Consider the following 19,305-nt stretch of genomic DNA (forward strand, 5'->3'; position numbering starts at 1 on the left):
GTAGTACAGACTGAACCACTTGTATGAATTATGACATGATCGCAGCTTTTTTCCATGAGATGTAGTGTCAGGTGAAAAGGCTAGAGGGCGTTACTGTAACATGTTCTTGTCTTCTTGTTGTTGCTCCAGATCAAGAGACACATGCCTGGTGAGGAGAGCTCCAGGACCCTGTCCTTTGGACAAGAGGTACATGTAAGCTCTGTCTCTGATTCTTCTGGTGTCGTGTCATGACATCATCTTCATCTTCTCTTTCTTATCTTCTCTCATGCCTTCATTTCCCTCAACTTGTACCTTACAAGAAGTTCTGATTGCAGAGTATTACTTGATCTTTACCCTTCTCCTTGCTGTTGAGTACTTCCAGTGTTATGATCAGTGCTCAACATAAGTCAGCAGAGGGAAGGTTAAACATTATGTATCCTCTTCATTGAGATACACACTGTACAGATAATGAGTAGTTAATACCAGTATACACAATCATTGCTAAATTTCAGTGATCACATCATAATCATGATCAATACAGTATGCTGCATTGTAAAAGGTTAATATCAGAGAATGTATTAATGAATTTTTGATGATATACAAGTATTAAATGAGACCATTGCCAAGTAACTAGTACATTGTAAGTCACAACTACTAGACTAGGAAGCCTGGTTGATATTGTTATCTTTTGTAACTCCTTACAATAAGCTTAAAGTGATTGATGCAGTGTCAACTAGCACAAAGCAAAACTAACTTTGCCACATGGATGTTGGAAGGTTCCATGTTGGTTGTAGGGGAGTAAGTGAGTTTGTTGTGCTTAAAGTAATCAATGCAAAATCAACCAGCAAATTAAGCAAAACTAGCTGTAGCCACAGAGATGTTGGAAGGTTCCATGTTGGCTGAAGGGGAGTGAGTGTGTTTGTTGTGCACCTGCAGGTGCAGGACTCCCTGGCCGACTGTGCCAAACACCTGGACCGGCTGGTCAGGTGTCTGCAGGACATCACAGCAGGTGCCATGTCCCAGGCTGCTTTACTTGGTGGTGCGTATCATTTATGCATTCACACCAGTTTAATTATTAGTAGTTGGTTCTGGGATTTGCCCACTTCATTTTTTTCTGATTTTCAAAAAAAATCTGCATCTGCATACCTGCACAGCTCCAATTTTACCTGCACTAAGGTGCATATATGCACCCAGTATTTTAAACCCTGGATAGTAAATGTATTTCATACCAATTGAATGGCTATCACTCCAGCTGAATACATGAAAAGAAGAACCAGATAAAATCAGTTACACCAATATGAGCTTAAAATATCCTTGGTTTATGCCAATTAATTGTTGAAATGAAGTTTTATTTGCTAGTGTTTACAAATACATATAGCTGATTACAATGTACGCCTTGTTGACTTGTTTGTTTTGCTTTGCTGAAGGTTGTAGTCGTCTCCCAAAAGTTGTTGAATGTGCTGAAAGTAGGAGGTAGGCTGTTGTCCTCATCTGCGTCTGCTGTAAAAGGGCTGGTAGAGGACAGTCTAACAGGTTCATCCTCAGGCATATGCAGAATGTGTCCCTGGAAATTTAGCTGTCTCAGCTGTCACGCTACAAAGTTTACAACTACATGTACTAGTACCTGATCACAATGTATGCCTAATTGTTGACTTGCTTGTTCTGCAGACAACGAGGGTATCCAGGCCAAGAAGCTGGAGGAGCTGGCCTTCAAGGTGTCGGATCAGGTGTACGGCAAGGACGACACGGGCCCGTTTGAAGCCATGAGGTCAGTATCTATTACTGTGAATGTTATTTTTCATTTGTATTAACCAACCAGATTTGACCAATCAATAGATCAAATTGTGATCATAGCAATTGGAATCCCATTGGTAGGATCCATTGATAACTATTTTGTTAACTATGACTCTTCATTGGAGCATGAAAAAGTGAAGGTACATCATTTTTGCATTCCAAAGATAACAAGATGTCAAAGATTCAGTCCTCCAAAAAGTACAATGTATGCAATACTCAAAAGTAACAACAGTTAGAATTGTAGGAATTGTATGGAAGTCATTTATCAGAAAGGTGCATTTCTCATTCCGTCTACAGGATGTCATTCTCCCTGCTCATCATAGCAATGAATAAACTGTCAACTGCCATGATGGAAGGAGAATACGATTTCCAGGGGCCACCTGAACCTAAGGTAAGCCACTACCTTCTGTTGAAGCCATCTGGGTCTTTGGCATACTCTTGAGTTTAATATGAAGAAATACAGCTAGAAAAGAAAGGTGACTTATGATAAGTTACCATTCTTCATGCTACAAGTGGGAATGTGATCACTAATGAAGGCCATAGAAAGGCTGGTATGAACACTTTTGGCACTGGATAAAACATGGCAGTTCCTACAGTATGTTCAGGGTGATGGTTGGATGAAAGCAGCTGATATATGATATACATCAGCTAGTTCATACATATGATATTCACATTCTGATGTGACTTTATGCTGTTGACTGTTCATGTAGTCCGCTGCTAGGGTAAGCGTTGATGACAACCAGTCTGGTTCTTCTCAGTTCTATCTATTTACTCTGTCCATGGAATCTTTACAAGTTGTATTGAGTTGGTTCTTTTTCTTGATTTTGTTTCAAATTGCCTTGAATTTCTTCTCTTCTTTCCTTATCTTGTATTTGACTAAGCCTGTAAGTTACTAGTTGATTGGCTCAATGGTTCAAAATATATGTCTAAATTCTCCTGTTACAATTTTTTTTTGATCGTCAAAGCACACTCAATCAGTGTTTAATACTTGGATGCTAGCAGTGTTTTGCTGATTGCATGAAGAAAGACAGCACTGTGCTTCGAGCGGAGAACAGGCTGTTATATACAGCATTTCTCATCAATATTAATTAATGTTTTCAGAAATAAACACACTTATTATGTCATTTGATCATTTGTATGATTGGCATTAAGCTTGCCTTTGAAATAACAGTTACTGTCCTAGTTGTGCAATATATTGTATGTGGTGTAATTGTAAAATTATAGACACTGATGTCTGAACATCATTTGACAGTTTTTGGAAACTCCTTGAATACTTTATTTTCCTCAAATCTTATTCCTTCATTGACTTTGCATGGCAAGTTTATGGTCTTTTATGGTGATAATCATGACACTTTTCTGCTCCAGACATATTCAGTCACATTTCATGACACTTTTGGGACCTTACAGTCAAATATTTTGGAAAGAGTCAAATCACTCACTCACATTTCACTTAGTAAAATGTAATAACTTTTGTGTAGTTGTTACGTTTTCTATTAGTGATGATAATTATAGTTTAGTATAGTTGCAGAGACTTACATTGCATGGCAGCATCATTGATTGCTGTGCTCTCCATACATGTATAATAACAACTCAGAAACAGATGAACACACAGGATGTGACTATGAAATCACACATAGATTGGTACATTTGTACATAGTTCCTATGTCCACCATGTGTTCTTGTGATGTGTGTTACATACATGTAATTGTTACATACACTATTTCTCAATTCTGTCCTATCATCATATTTCATAACATACTACTGCAATACAGTGTATTAGTGTATAATCCAAAATCTGTTTTCATTTCTAGTTTAATCATTTGACAAGTTTCATTGTAGTTTTCAGGAAGAAAATGGAGCTAGATTACAAACAAGTGGGTCTAACTGTTAACAGCATTGTAACCCATGATTGATTGTGTCAACATTTTCTTCTATTAGTGCTCCCAATTGATTATTACACATTCAAGGTTGAAGTCTGGTGCCCCTATCTTAGTCAACACAAAACATTGAATTTCACTCTCTAATAACACTTGATATATGGTTGGGCATAGGTAGTGTGTACCCCAGCAAACATAGGTACAACCAGTCACCTAAATTCTAACTTTTATGTGGTCAAGGAACACATTTTGAATCATCATGGTACAATTAAGAAAGAACAAGGGACAGAAGAAGCAATCAACTTGTCACTCAAATATGGCCTTTTTGTGAGACCATAGGTCGTCTGCAAATTGCTACTGAAATGTACAATGTGTCAACTCATTTCACTCACCAGCCATCTCCACATGGTAACCATGGTTTTTAAACAATGTGTTACCATGGAAACAACCTGACAGGCTGTTCTGTCCTCTTGTACAGCACCCATTCTCCAGAAAATACCACTGCTCACTTGTAGAATACCCCCCTCCCCATGACCACATATAATCTCTAGTGTGTTTGTGTGTCTACAATGGCACGGACCTGGCTAACCCTCACTATCCTGTGTGTTCTCGGCTGCTAGGATACTCGTCCATACGCTGTCCACTTCCTCCGACCGTCAGCCACTGATAAGTACTCCTCTCTATCGACTTCTTTAAGTGTACGTGTGCATGCACCTTCTCTGCACATGCACCGCTGCATGCCACATGTTCAACATGGCTGACCCGCTCCCTTACTACTACTTCTTCAGCAGCGTTTCTTAACAGTCTTTACTTTCTTTTCTCCCCAAGACACTATCAGTAGTAAATCCGTACAGGGGGTAATGATACAACATGTATCTCAATTTTTCAGAGCTCATTTTCCTGTTAGATCACGCTAAATCCTACATTCATTACCTCTTTCCTTAATGACTTCATTCATGATATCTACCATCATCCCCCCATACCTCAAGTTCTGCTTTTCTATAACAGTTACCTGGTACAGAAAAACCTTTTCAGTTCGTTTTGGTATGTTTCCTTTTTTGACACCCATCTACCACAACATTATTTTACCTTGACCAGTGATTCCATATTTCTTACACTTTCTACACATGTTGTTCTAAGCTTCAACTTTTACAAACTTCTAAAATCTACTCCTGTCTCCCGGCCGATGTTGATATTCTTAAGGATGGAGTAATCCTCAATGCTCGCAGCAGTGAGTGACTTGTTGCCCCACTTGTAGTAGGGCACAACTTGCCCTCTCTACTACATACATCCCTACTGCTAATGTCATTCTTCTTTTTGTACGTCCAAAGCCCCAACCACCGGTGGCGATCCGAGCGACGAAGGTAAAGGGAGAGATCCTGGACTCGGAGGGGATGGGTCTGAAGCTGGAGGACAGGGAGACTGTCATACGGGAACTCAAGAAGTCCCTGAAAATCAAGGTTTGGTTATTCCCATCTGTGTGGGCCTGCTGGGAAGGCCTGTAGGTGACTCTGTAGTGTAGTGTGTAACATGTCAGATCCTCTGGCGCTAACCTACAGACTGCTGGCATTTCTAACTACTAGTCTCTGTTTAGTGTTCTCAAGTTGTTCAAAATGAAGAATATTGTTTGGGAAGTAGAGTATAAAATATGAAAAGTGAAAGATCAGCTTATACAGTATATGAGCTTCATTTATTGATTCATTAATCCAAGGGAATACACAGTTCTAAGTTGTACTGCAGTGTCTTCTGTAAATCTTAAAATAATGTTTTCTATCATTTTGGACAACTTGGCTTCTCTTCTTAGCTAATAGAATATGCACTTTGCAAAGTAAATGCTTTAGTTAGCACATCTCTCTTAGACTAATGTTGCTGTTCATTGTCTCCCTAACCTTGTGCCTGCCCAGTGTGACGAAGTGGCTGTCTTACGCACACGGCTGCAGTGCCTGCCATCTCGCTCCACTTTCTCCCGGATGGTATCCACAACCCTACTCGTGTCACGTCTCCACTCCCACTGGAGATATATCAGTGTTAACTGCTGAAGCATCACTGCACTGAAATTTGATTGATTGTTAATATAACTAATTGCAAAGGATGGTCAACGAGGCTATTCTCCCTATAACCTTGATGTGGCTTACATGATTGTGATTGTCATATGAAATCAATTTTCAGTGCAGGAAATGCTGTGCTATTTTGAAGAGGTTTGAAAAACGTCATTGTTGCCACCTCCCCCTGATGCTGTTAAAATGCTTTATGGCACTCACTTACAACATGAAAACTGTATTGTAATAATTGTGTTTGACAGCAAGTTGAAACAGTGACAGAAAGGTAGCTGAATGCCTGAGGGATTTGGGCAAGTGTGCAGTGACGTTAATCAAACCTCAGCACATAACATTACCCTACCCTACATTTCATCATGTTCTACCTTCCCATGTAATACTAATACATGTACATATAACAATCACACAGTGTCATATCCATGCCACAATGATAAACTGTTTCTTTCTTCTGTTTTTCTTGTACCAGAGTGAGGAGTTAAGTGAAACCAACGTCCGTATCGGGCTGTTGGAGAAGAAGCTGGACAATGCGAATAAGGAGAGTGACAGTAAGACAGAATACCTGAAGGTCCAGCTGGAAGAAACCAACGAGGCCCTCCGCAAGAAGGAAGAGTGAGTGGAAATTCAGGCTTTGGGTTTTTTTGTATACTAGAAATTAAACTTTTCTATTGACAGTGTGCCTTTATTATATATAACTCTAAACTGACAGTGATTCTCTAGATCAAAGTTGATAAGCACAAGTTAAAACCTCCTTGGTTATGCATTAATTTTGTTGATTTGACTGTAAATCAGAACCAATTTGGAAGCATAGAGTATGCTGAAGGTTAATATGCTACATGTAACTCTGCTTCCACAAGAAAACTTTTCTCAATTGTTGAACATTAAACTGATAAGTTACTGTACAAATTACTTGACTTGTACATGTATTCAGAACAAATTTGGTCATTTATTCTGAATTTCAGACAGTTTTGTTAACATTACTACATTGTTGTACATGAAATGAGAAAACAACTGACAACTGGTACTGCAATGTAGATGTTGCTCTGTTGTTTCCCTCCTCATGTGTTGTATGCAAATCTCCAGGGAGTTTGAGAGAACCATGGACGCCCTCCAGGCTGACATTGACTCGCTGGAGGCAGAGAAGGCCGAACTGAAACTGAGAATGAACCAGATGTCTAAACGCTCTCTCCTGGAGGGTCTGACACGCCACCAGGCGGCCCCCTCCGGTATTGCAGCTGTGGTGGCAGGGGCTGCAAGTGGTAGTGGTAAGAGTGTTTCTGTGTACCTGTAACATTTACAAAGTCCTAATTTTATAACTTGATAAAAAGTAGTCAGATCCATTAGAAATATTTTCTTTGAATAAAATTTTCTGTCTTTGTCTGCTTTTGTTTTTGTGGAATGTGTACCTTTCTGTTGGCTTTCCTTGCATCTTAAATATAAACCATGTATGCCACACACTGCACTCTGTATGCTATTATGCTACTGTGTTGAAGGAATTTTGAGACATTCATTGATGCTTTCAGTTCATAGATAACTTTTCTGTCGTAATCATCAAACACATATTTCCTCACTACAAGAACTGCTTGTGATGACTAAGGTTTAAGTACAAAGATGGGGACATTCCTTAGGGAAGCTTTTCCATCCTTTTACAAATAGTTAGTGAACCATCCCTCTTGATGTGACACCCTGGTGCCTGGATAGGATAGTTACTGTACTTTCCCTCACGTCTGCTGTTTTCCTCTCCTGTCTCTCTCACACCACAGATGTAGTGCCTGGAGATGTGTCGTGGGGTGAAGGTGAGATGACATCTTACACACAACTCACAACTACCTTCTTTGTCTTTCCTTGTTTTTTCATTGTCACGTTCATGTTCTATAGTATCATTTTGTTGTTTTGCTTAAGCCTGCCCATTTCACCAGTCACACTAATATGTCCTCATTTTCTTGTCATGAACAGTATTGTAGATTGTGGTTTAATATCACGGTCATGTCTATGAGCATAAATCAGTGTTATTCCCAGGTTTGCTGTAACTTTCCCTGTGGTGTCCAGTGTAGCTGTGATGTGTTGTGATATTTTCCATTCAAACATATTAATAATAATATATTAAAAATAATTATTAATTACAATTCTTTTTGTTACAAGTCGAACATGAAATCCCCAACATATGTAAGTTGGTAACACATGTCTGTATCCTGTGCAGTTGACAGTACCTCCCCCCTCCCCACACATGTCTACTGGTTCCCAGTCTAACTGTGCTGTATGTACATTACAGGTATGGGCAGTCCGACATCCCCCGTGGTTCCCATGACAACTGGCCAGACTCTGGTCCGAGACTCTCCGCTGCTCCTGCAACAGGTCAGTAGCTCATTCTACTAACCATCCATTCATCATTCTTGTAAATAACCACAAGGTACATGTGGTACTAGTAGGCATTTTTGCTCGCACTCATCAAGTCTTGTGTTGTGGCCATGTGCAGCATCTAGTGTGGCTAAGTTGCATGAAGTCAGAGAATAATGATACCATGAGCTATGAAGTATGACTCCACGGGTATCCTTCCTTACAATGACGTGTGTGTCCCTGTTTGTGACAGATTGATGCCTTGAAGGTGGCTCTTCACCATGTCAAGCAGGAGAACTTCAGACTACAGGCACAGAAGATGAACGTAAGTTACTGTCGGAGTCCTTGATATTGCAGTTTTATATCATTCATGATTGAACTGGTATTACATAATCTTCTATGACGACAATAACCCTGGGTCTTTACAACGTTACAACTTTGTATACCCACTAATGTACTGATCTTTTTCCAGGTGTTCTGTAATTGTCAGTCTGAGTTCACAATAACATGTGTTGATGAAGTCATCATAGCTCACTAGAAATTCACAGCTCTGTTACCTGAAGATATTACTGTACTACTAACAGAACTCAAGAGTACTTGCCTCAAAATGTGTGACACTGTCAGTTAAAGTCATGCCTTTCCAGTGGTAAATAAAACTCATCAAAGATTGTTCTTCCTTGCTTTTGGAAATGATCATGCCAGCCTCTTAATTATACTGTTATAGAATTAGGTTTTGTCCTTCCAGAACTCAGTGTTTGACTCCGATATCTAAGCTGTACCTGTTTCCCCCCAGGCCCAGCTGGCCAGCCTGCCCCCGCTGAAGGTGCCTAAGAAGCCGACAGGTCTGATCAGTAGAACAGGACTGGTCCAAGTGGAGGGAGGGGGAGGGGACGCAGCACCCTCCAGGAACAAACTCAGCGAACTCACCAGGAAGACTGACAAGCTCCTCACAGTGAGTCGGCTTGATAGAAAAGCTTTCAATTGTTATAACAGGAAGGATTTAAACTGATATGGTAAAATCTTTCATGTATCCAGGTCATATGTAGATACATCAGAGCCCACAAGGTTTAGTACTTATGTTGGCCTTCCAGTCATAGTAAACAAGAATGTGTCTACAAGAATGTGAAGGCAATATTTAATTTCCTAACTCCCCCTGTCTTCTCAGGATCTGTTCCACATGAGTGCCTGCCCTAAGGTTGTGGATATCTCTCAAAGAAAGCCAGGTATGTACAAAGATGAGAGATCCAATTTTTTTTTTACTTGCCTGATGGTGATACAGTTGACCTAGGATTTAAGACACTGGCAATTGCAATGATGTCTTGATTAACTACTGGTAAGTAGATATTTCTAACAGGTATCTGCACTAAAACATGCTTATGTGCCAATAACATCATGAAATGTGATATCTCCATTGCATCGCTGTATCCTTGTTCTTTTGTTATTAAGCCTACAACATCACTCTAATCTGAAGAATACACAACATTCTATGATGACATGGTGTTGCCGTAATTTAGGTACTGTTAGCAAGTTACAGACAACCACTCCTCCCCATGTATCAACAACATGAATTGGTACAGACACAGACAATGACATGTTGTTGTTATATTTCAACAATATATATATATTTCAGGCACTGTTCCTGTGCTGGAGAAGGCCACCCCTGCCCACCAGCTGGCCCAGAGCACAGCCCGGATCCAGGCCATGCAGAAGGCTGCTGACCAGGTCTGATCACCTTCACACAGTCTGGGCTCTGGAAATGACTAACTTCTTGATAACAGATCAGTGACACAACATACTAGTACTTACCAGCCAAATTTTATATAACATTGCTGAGCAAGTCAAATCCTTACATTGACAGAATCACCTGACTTTATTCATATCCCAGATAGATGCTTAGTGACACATTGAAGATAAGTGTGCTGTTGACTAAGTGTGTACTTGACTGTTGGCCCGTATATTAGGTTACATGTACTTTGATTGATTTAATGTTGTATTGTTATACTTCTGATTAAAATGAGACAACTTTGCGGCACTGGTAATGGGAGTCTTCTGTCTGTGCATTTAGAAGAAAAAGATGTCAGAAACTATCGTACACTGTTTCAACGTGCAATAGATGAGCTTTCAAGATGCCAGGGTATAAAATGCATTTGTTGTGAGAGTTGTGCTTGTAGCAACGTTATCTACTGCCCTGTTTCAGCTCCACAATGAAGTGCAGGCTTTGGTAGCAGCCCAGCACAAGGGAGGGCAGGTCAAGGGAGACTTTGCTGCTTTTTCGTCTCCAGAACTTGCCAAGGTATGGGCCCTGGAAATAAAACCTCCAGTTAATAACAGAATATCTAATATGGCCATGAAAAGTAGTAATTTTTTTGTAGAAAGGCTACCTTTGTACTACTGGTATCCTGCATTCATGAAATTTCCTCATGTGTCCCATCATTTAAAACTAATGTCTTATACAATGGTGAGTACCCACTTAGATACAAACACTTATACATGCAACATCTGTATCTGTTTAGCCAGTATAACCGCCCTTCGGCATAACACACCACCAGAACATGTCCCATGACTGACTTTTTAAATGTCATTGTCCTATATACTATTGGGTATTAAAGGAGTACTAACCTCCAGAAGGAGGTGCTATATTTCGACAGGCATTTATTTTTGGAAGTGAAAAATGCATATTATTTTACAGTATACAATTAAATACCCATTTTGCGCGCAAGTCTTAAAACGCATCGAATCCAGGACAAACTCTCCAAATACCCTCAAAACTATCCCAGAATACACCACGCTACCCCATTGGTGTCTATGTTTTAAACAAAAAGTTACGTTACAGACCTCATTTCGGGGGCGATAAGAAAAATTCGTACCGTTTTGTGTTCTTTGGTATCTTACCAACCATTGTCCTTCTTGGTGTCCTTATCGCCCCTCATTTATGCCGCAAATATTGACGATGAAAAAAGCGGCGTAATCTAGTTATCCTTTCCATAAGTGGCGTAATCTAATTATCTGTTCAAGTAATACTTACATGCAAATAAGTTGAGAAAATCAAAACACGCAGGATGAAACTAGCTCCCACTGTATTCGACATCCTGATATTGTAATATCCAAGCCACAGGTCAAGCAAAGTAAAGCAAGTAATTTCTCAATAATCAGCTTGTTAGTGTGTCTGTCTCCTATCATTTTCGTCCAAAAATGTTAATGTTGACCTGAAGTGTATGAGTATCGCGTAAGCCAGAGTTCCCGGATGTATCGATTGTGGTTCAGCATGGGGAAAAATGATATTAATATCACTTTACAAACATGCGCCGCGCAAGTCGTACAAGCGAAATTATGTAAAAAGTCGGCTAGTTATGCATTCATTGCAGCATGATGTATCGGAAAACAGCACTTCCTTCTGGAGGTTAGTACTCCTTTAATTAATAGTCCTGATCTTGTCCCCTTCTCTCTCCCCAGGCCTTGGAGGAGAAGGAGAACTCCATCTGTGTAGGAAAGATCAGCCTGCCCAGCTCAGAGAAGGGTCTGTTCTCTGTCCACCTCCAACCCAAACATCTACGAGAAATCCACTCCAAGTTCATCAGCTGAGGCTGAAGTCATCTACACTAGTGTCAAACAGATCAAAGCTGTCTACAAGATGCACTGGGGATAATTCACTATTATTAATTCTTTTCATAATTATAACCTTCTTGTTATGTAAGATTAAGAAGTACTGTATCATTATGAAAACTAGCTCTTCTAGTAAATGGAGTGCCAGACAACATTCATTGCAGTGCTTAAAACTACAGTATTCTTTGTAGCAAGGAACTTTCGATTTGGAAATATTGCTGTCGTTCATCAGTTGAACAGTCATTCGTGAAGTACTGCTTACTATGGTTTTGAGGTAAAAAAAATAAAGCCTATGATGTTGATTTGCCCGACTTACCACCTGTGTGTGCTAGACAGCCTTGATCCAACATTGCTTATTATGTAATAATAGCACATGTATAAAACATGTAATTAAAGCAAGATTTGCAGGCTTGGACATGAGGCCAGGAAAAGATGCTCTCTATGAACTTTGCATCAATGCAAGAACCAGAAACAAACTCATAACGCAGAAATCATGGAATAAGGGTTTACTTTTTCAGTTGTCCAGTTGCATTTCACGTTAATATTGAATTCAAATACTTTTGTCGACATGTCAACTATTGTTTTGAATGCAGACATCACATATAGCTTTTAAACTATGTGGAAAAAGTAATAATTTATGGGTGTTTGGTGAAAGCAAGTACGCTCTTGTTGAACGTCCTCGGTGAAAGATATGCTTTGGTAATCCGGCATTTGTTAACGAAGTACACAAGATCTGGGGATAAATTTACACCCTTGACTTCCAGTAATAGTAAGAGCTCACTGCTGGCTGAAGGATATTGGTATACATGTACTGGTATGTCTGGAAGAACAGGTTTACTTTCTGTCCCTGTACCTGCTCTGCTCTAGCAAGCTTTGCAGACATCTCTATATCATTAACTTGAGCCATGATTTTCAAGTTGGCAAACCTGTTGCTTTTGTTTGGTCTGCATCAATGTCTCTGTTTCAATATCGTTGCCAAGCTAAAAATAAATCCAACCTTAAAGCAACATCTTGTGTTTTTCCTTGTTTTTGTGCTCAGTATCAAATGGGATAAAGTGAAACACAAAAATTTAAAGGGGAGATGAATCGTGAAAGTCGGTAGGTAACATAAGCACCAGGAAACGCAAATGTGGAACTGACAATTTAACTATTGTCTCTGCCCCTCGTACAGTAACAAGTCAAACACATAACATCTGTAACAAACATAACATTTATTATTGCAACTTGTGGAAAGAACTCCATAACAACAGAATACATAAGTATTCAAGAATGATTGGTTAATAATCATGAAAACAAACTAAATACAGTCAAAGTTGCTCCAGTGACCACTGTATTAGTATTAGTAAACAAAGTCAACAGTATTCGGTATCGTGTGGAAATGATATTGCATTGTATCTATAGTATACTGCACAGTGAGTCACAACAAATCTGACTAATCATTAAGTATATATTATGACTTACCACTAAGTATTACCACAGCTTAATATAAGCAGTGTGTATATAAACAAACTTTCTTTGAACAAAAATAAACAATCTCTGTACATTAATGGTACTGCTGTCAGAACTGCACCAAGATACATGCACTGGTCCAGTCTTAGCTGCCAATTCAGCCCATTTCTTGTTTGGCACCAACTCTTGGTCTCTGTACCATTATACTACCATACACTACTTTCTTAAATAAACATCTCTGTACATTTATGGCAGTGTCAAAATACTAGTTTGACTACCAATTACTGACAGGTCCAGCTGCATCCTAACTGAGTAAGTTGGGCTACTGTCCTATTGTTTCTATAAGTATGACTACATTAACCATAAAAGTAGTCACTGAGACACTGACTATCCCTTAGTTGAGTCTTACACTCACCAGTACATAATACTGACTTGCCATACTCAAAGGACTGACCGTCCTCCAATACTGAGTGGTAACAAAAATATCTTGGTATCCTCTTTTAGGTGCAACGGATTCTATTTAAACTTACACAATGTAATCTTCTAAACCTCCACTGCTGTGAGTTCATACAACCTGAGTAATACAGTAATTCTCTCTTTACAATGTAGACATATAATTCAAATGGAAGCAAAGTTGCTATGACACGACAGTTCTTTACATCGGAAAGTTTTGAGGCAATCTACCTCCTGTAGTTTCTACCTCTAGCGTGGTACCTTCCACTTCCGACGTTGATAATATTCCTGTGGTTAGCCACGCGCTGGTGAGGGTTGTACGGCGTGTAGCGCTCCGTCTGCCACGCCCGCTGCACCAGCTGGTTCCTCCCGGCATCCCACGCATGCTGGACGTGCTGGACATTCGGTACGATGTAGTTCTGTGCCAGGTAGTTCCCGCCGGTGAAGTCCACGCCGCTGAACATGTTGGGCTGGAAGCTGATCTGGAAGTTGTACTGCATGCGGTTGTCCAGAGGCTCGGCCAGGACGGGCTTCCCGATCGGCCCTCCGTACCTCTCCTCAGGCGTGAGTCCTGCGGGGAGGTTCAGTCCGACAGGAGAGGCGTGCTGGTTGTGGTGGTGGTGTTGCCAGCTGGTGTTGACGTAGCGGACGGGGCGCGGCGGGTCGCTGAAGCTGCGGATGTCGGGGTTGGACTGGTACTGGCGCGGCGTCTGGACCGTGTTCTGGATGTCCGGGAGTGCGGGGAGGACGTGGCGCGGCAGCTTGTACCCCCAGGCCTCCGTGACGTGGGACAGCAGCAGGTTGGTCATGCGGCGGTGCGCCTCCTGATTCCAGTGCACACCGTCCTTCACGCGCCGCTGCAGCTGGTAGCGGAAGTTGTAGTGCATGTCCAGGACGTCATACCCGTGGGACACCACCACGTCCCGCGCGTAGTAGTTGGCCTCCAGGATGTCCAGTCGCAGCGTCTCGTTCTTGAACTCCACCTCGGGGATGAGGAAGCCGCCGCGCACGCTGTTGGCCACGGGGAGGGTCGTGTTCCAGATCACGAGCGTCTGCTCAGGCAGGACCTCCTTGAACCTGCCGAACAGCTTCTTCAGGTTCTTCTTGTACATCGGCACGGAGCTGGGACCATACCTGGGGTGGGAGGGGGGCAGGGGCTAATTAGTATTTCATTGAGGTGATGAGGGAAGAGACAAAATGTATTACAAAGACACTGTTTACATCATGTAAACACATTTATACACATTTTACACAGCATCAGTCTTTGCTAGTAAGGTACACTGTGCTGTTGCCTCCTAGGCAAATCAGCAAATTGGACCCTTATCCAACAAAGGATTATGGTACAGTTCCTTTTAGAAATCAAATTCGAGGGCCGGTTTAAATACAAAAAGTTTTTTAATAATACTGATAAATAATACTCATGATTAAGAAAATCCTAACATCTGCATATACAAGAGACATCATGAACCAAAAAAAAACTTATTCCTGACCTTGTGATGTCCCAGAGACATGAGTTCATGATGATGAGATCAGGCTGGGGTTCATCGCCCAGGTCTGCCAGGATGGTCTCCATGTACTCACTGTAGGCACGGGTGCTGAAGTAGAACCTGTGGAGCAACAGTACACTGTCAGTCACATATGTACAAACATACATCCGGCTTAAAGTTTAATAATAGACATGTCTGTGACAAAATTCTTTATGGAAACTTTTAGCTTTTTGTGTAACTAAGAAGCTAGCAGCAAGTCTGTTTAGTTCACCATAAACCAGCAGCATAAGGCTTTTTTACTCTACATTTCTGTGTAATGATAACATTTTCACACCAGACCAATAGGCATAATTTTTTCACACCCTGTCACACTCAGTTCAAAAAAGCTTCCACTTCTTGTGGTGCTAAAATACCACGAACCAACCAAGTCAGGCAACATTGGAACTAAGCACAGCAAAACACACACACCTTTACAACAAACAGTTACAAGTCAACATCTTACATCTGTACAGTCGAAAATTTGGGTCAGTCCAATTTCTTGTGTTGGCAATTACAGTTCAATCTTGTTCATCTTGTTCATCTTCTCCTAATCTTGTTCATCTTCTCCTACAACACATCTCAGTTGTAGACAAACCCTAGTCAGTAACCCACCTGACAAGATGGTGGTCTGTCCGGTACTGTCGCACCTCCCTGTAGTTCAGCTTGTTGGTCATCTCCCCAAGCCGTCCTCCCTCCACCAACACATCTCCCTCAAAGTGAAGCTCCCCCTGGAGGATACAGATGGTAATGCATGTTAACCAATGGCTCTTCTTTGCCACATTTACATGAAACCCTAGTCTTTTAAACTGGTAAAACAACAGAACAATTCATGTTCAAATGTACTGTACTACGGGTAAGCAAGTGATACATGCCATCAAAAAGAACAATCTATGATTCCAGAGTTGTTTTAAACACAACTTTAAAACAGTACTGAACGTCATTTCTCCTTCTATCATGAAATGGACTGGCAAAAATGAATTTACAGTCAGTCAGTCTATTACCTTAGCCTTGAGCTGTCCCTCCTGTAGATAGCGGTTCCCCTGTAGTAGAACCACCAAGTCTTTGTAGATGCCACGCTGGACTGGAAGAACATGAAGACATGTGAGAATGGACACTCATACAGTTCCATGAACCACTTCAAGCAAACATTCAGCAAGTCTAAAATCATGAACTTGCCGTTATGAATAATTTTCTCTGTAGACCTCAAATTTCATGCCAGAAAGAAACTGATGACTCTGGTCTTAGAAAACATGCATAGATTTTGACAGTAGAAAAAATGTCATCAGATTAGGATTCTACCATGGTCAATAATTAAAATTGACTGAGAGAAGCCGCAAATACATGTTCTTTTATAATTTTCTTCAGAATATTTCTACATTTAACAAAACAGAGCAAAGGCAATGACACTTACTGGAATCACCGATGACTACCACAAACTTGTTGTGGAGCAGTTTCCTCATGTCCTCAGTCAGGAAGATGGCCATTGTGCTGTATTCTGGTCAAGAACTGGAAAAAAAAGTGAAGAAAACTCTTACAAGATGCCAGAAACATGGTCAAAACCTGATCAACAACTATGTAACTGTTAGTATATAATAGTTCTATCTTTTCTAGATTTACCTATCGAAAATTCCACTGGTTTCAAGTCCACAAACACTGAAAGTCCACAAACACTGAAAGTTGACTTATCCTCAAAAGGGAATGTCTCTTACAACTTTATTTTCTTGCTTCATTCATGCATGGTGGTATAAAACCTCCATGATTCATGTTGAATAGCATAGACAGAGTTCAACTTGTGAGCTTGAAGTGAAACGGTACAAAGAGACATTTTCTGCTGAGCAGTGAAATGGTCTAAAAAACAATGGCTTTTAAATATAATATAAAGTGTAAAGCCAGGAATGAAAGATTCTGTAAATTTTCTACTTTAGAATCTACCATTCTCAAAGCATGAGCTGCTACAGAAGTCACTTTCTGCATTATAAACCAAAGGAAAGAGCAAAACAGAACAAACCAACTTCAACACACAAGATAGGAACCACAAGCCTTACCTGTAGGGTAGCTGCTCCCAAACTGACTGAACTACCCACAGAAGTCCCACTACTTATACAGACCTGCTAACAGCCAAACTGTCTCTGATTTTACAAGACAAAACCATTGACACTCTACCACCAAAGAGATGTAAATCAAAACAATATGTGTCCTAGACATTGATTTATGAATGAGGTTTTGTTATTCATGAGGGAGAGGCTACTAGTAGTCTTTGGCTGGGGGTTTAGGACAATAGGAACTCCTGTAAGTTCAAAGGCTTGGAATAACAAAGAGGTGAGAAATACCTGATTGCCCTGGACAGTACAGGTGTCAGACATGGCTCTTTTACCATGAAAGCCTGTCTAGAAACATATTGGTACACATTGCTGTGAAATTTCACATGTGCCCAGCTTGAAAATCGAAAATGACAACAGAATATTGACCACAGAAAATTTTATCAAGGAGCTTCAAACTCCATGTTTTTCGATCCGACAGTCATATTGCCCCAGTACTACCCTATTCCAGATTATTTACAAGTGTTTGCAGATAGTTAGAAGTTAAAAGATCAAACCCAACTTTTAGCCACTTGATAATCATGGAACTGATCAAGGAGCTCCTTGATGGAACTGACAGAACTCTTTTCTTCAAGTTCTCATATCACAGTTGTGCAACTGCTTGGTTACAGTAAAAAGCCTTTGAAACTTTATTCATACCACTTTGAAGACTTATTCAGTCTGAATTTTGCTGGCATTTACAATAAAAACAAGAAATCTAAAAATATACTCTACTTATTAAGTTCATAAAATGCATTAAAAATGGATAGGTCTCTAAATGACAGAAAAATAAACATATAGGAGAACTATGTCAATATTTACAGTCAACTAGCCTTTACATGTGGTTACATGTTCATATGGAGTGGCTCAGCAGATTGGTTACTAGTATGTATTGGATGGTCAAGTTTACTAGTAATTTACTAGTACCTGCGTGCCCAGAACTAAAGAAACCTACCAACATAAAACTAAAGAAACAAATGGGCCTGTCTAACATAACTTTGGTTCTGTTATTTGTTTATTTGGAGTGTTACACTAACATCAGTAGAACTACTAATGACTGAAACCTGGGTAATTCTACTGTGTTTTGATACATATATCTGTCAGTCAAAATACAGAATACACATGAATTTGCATGTCAAAAAAATTTATACTTGTGAAATCAAAGGCTGCCGTAATTTCTGGCCTCCCAGGTCAGTTGACATCAAAGACTTCACACAACAAAAGGTGTGAAATGTGTCAAGGAGTCCTAAGCTCCACGCGTCCTTTTTAAATACAAATTTCACATTTGTAAAACAAAGAATACAGGTATGTAGGTGGCGTAGGATAAGATTATGGTATGGTGACAGAAAAACAACGAAAACTTTCTCTTCCTTTCTGGTGACATAGAATATTTTCAACCCGCGTATCCGTCGAGTCTTTTTCACGAGAAAAAAAAAAACTTCTTCCACAACAGGCCAAGGTTTAATAGACAAAAACGCCTTCAGCATACTAGTATAACACTATATTTATGATGACTTTATCAAGCACGATGACTTTATTGAAGAATGTTGTCTTTAAGATGTTTATCAAGCACGTTTCCCCTCTGCTGGGAAGAACAAATTCAAACCATATGTTGCTCATAATTTACTGTTGGGACCCGCCATGTTGTTTTCCCACGACTGGTTTCTTGGAAATTTTGCCAAAACGAAAACGTTTTTAAGAGGCGTATTTTGTCAGTCTTTACAGTTACGAAATGGTGCCTACAACGTATTGATTATTATTAGACAAGCATAATTCCCTGACCTGACGAAAAGTAAGAGGAAAATGGCAGATAAGAAGGAAAAGTGACGTGAGAAGTCGACCAAACAACTTCACATTTTCGTGGTCATTTTTCTTCGTGCTCAGCAAAAAAGCACGAGGCACAACATAACGGTCTGCGACGGCACTAACTAAAAACTTCGCTGAACTTCGTTTAATAATAATTGTTGATGCAAATACAACACTTACCAATAGTAGAGGTTTCCTGTAGCTTGAAATTTAGACGGATTTTGATTCAGTTTGAAGAATTTAAAAATTTTACGCCCTCTCCTCAAAATGGCTTTGGTACAGTCCATACATGTCGCTAAATTTGCGCTAAATTTTACAAGCGTCCTGACTCATGAAGATTGCAATTTTT

General features: G+C 40.2%; 2 protein-coding genes across 24 annotated transcripts in view; one reads left to right on the forward strand and one right to left on the reverse strand.

Moving 5' to 3' along the window:
• Positions 1–11,853, forward strand: part of LOC109471151 (dynactin subunit 1-like) — a 29,741-nt gene extending 17,888 nt beyond the window's left edge. For 14 of the 22 annotated variants that reach the window (XM_019770388.1, XM_019770395.1, XM_019770389.1 and 11 more), the window contains 16 exons: positions 130–192; positions 916–1,018; positions 1,648–1,747; positions 2,071–2,164; positions 4,271–4,316; positions 4,974–5,110; positions 6,174–6,316; positions 6,788–6,969; positions 7,468–7,500; positions 7,977–8,059; positions 8,295–8,366; positions 8,835–8,993; positions 9,207–9,264; positions 9,672–9,763; positions 10,239–10,334; positions 11,495–11,853. In XM_019770388.1, coding sequence (XP_019625947.1) covers positions 130–192; positions 916–1,018; positions 1,648–1,747; positions 2,071–2,164; positions 4,271–4,316; positions 4,974–5,110; positions 6,174–6,316; positions 6,788–6,969; positions 7,468–7,500; positions 7,977–8,059; positions 8,295–8,366; positions 8,835–8,993; positions 9,207–9,264; positions 9,672–9,763; positions 10,239–10,334; positions 11,495–11,623 — 1,590 coding nt within the window. In that variant the 3' untranslated portion in view covers positions 11,624–11,853. The remainder of the gene's footprint in view (positions 1–129; positions 193–915; positions 1,019–1,647; positions 1,748–2,070; positions 2,165–4,270; positions 4,317–4,973; positions 5,111–6,173; positions 6,317–6,787; positions 6,970–7,467; positions 7,501–7,976; positions 8,060–8,294; positions 8,367–8,834; positions 8,994–9,206; positions 9,265–9,671; positions 9,764–10,238; positions 10,335–11,494) is intronic. The other 8 variants (XM_019770397.1, XM_019770409.1, XM_019770399.1 and 5 more) reach the window with 5 other exon arrangements.
• A 983-nt stretch (positions 11,854–12,836) lies between these two features.
• On the reverse strand, positions 12,837–19,234 carry LOC109471137 (PC-esterase domain-containing protein 1A-like). 2 transcript variants are annotated; one of them, XM_019770367.1, is made up of 6 exons: positions 19,137–19,234; positions 16,484–16,578; positions 16,074–16,153; positions 15,685–15,800; positions 15,037–15,153; positions 12,837–14,680 (listed from the first exon to the last, which is right to left on the reverse strand). In XM_019770367.1, exons 2-6 carry the CDS (start codon positions 16,554–16,556, stop codon positions 13,774–13,776), a joined length of 1,293 nt encoding a protein of 430 aa, XP_019625926.1. In that variant the 5' UTR covers positions 16,557–16,578; positions 19,137–19,234; the 3' UTR covers positions 12,837–13,773. The 2 variants fall into 2 exon arrangements, with proteins under 2 accessions (XP_019625926.1, XP_019625925.1); XM_019770366.1 differs by lacking the exon at positions 19,137–19,234 and adding an exon at positions 17,118–17,222.
• Between the last annotated feature and the right edge of the window lie 71 nt (positions 19,235–19,305).

Source organism: Branchiostoma belcheri, unplaced genomic scaffold (genome assembly GCF_001625305.1).
Source record: "Branchiostoma belcheri isolate BF01 breed outbred unplaced genomic scaffold, Haploidv18h27 scaffold24, whole genome shotgun sequence".
Lineage (NCBI taxonomy): Eukaryota > Metazoa > Chordata > Leptocardii > Amphioxiformes > Branchiostomatidae > Branchiostoma > Branchiostoma belcheri.

Excerpts from the sequence above, each read along its gene's own strand:
- LOC109471137 (XM_019770367.1), bottom strand. The coding sequence starts at position 16,556 with ATGGCCATCTTCCTGACTGAGGACATGAGGAAACTGCTCCACAACAAG. Across the intron at positions 16,154-16,483 it reads GGTAGTCATCGGTGATTCCA|TCCAGCGTGGCATCTACAAA; the intron begins GTAAGTGTCATT and ends ATGTTCTTCCAG. Across the intron at positions 14,681-15,036 it reads TGTCTCTGGGACATCACAAG|GTATGGTCCCAGCTCCGTGC; the intron begins GTCAGGAATAAG and ends CTCCCACCCCAG.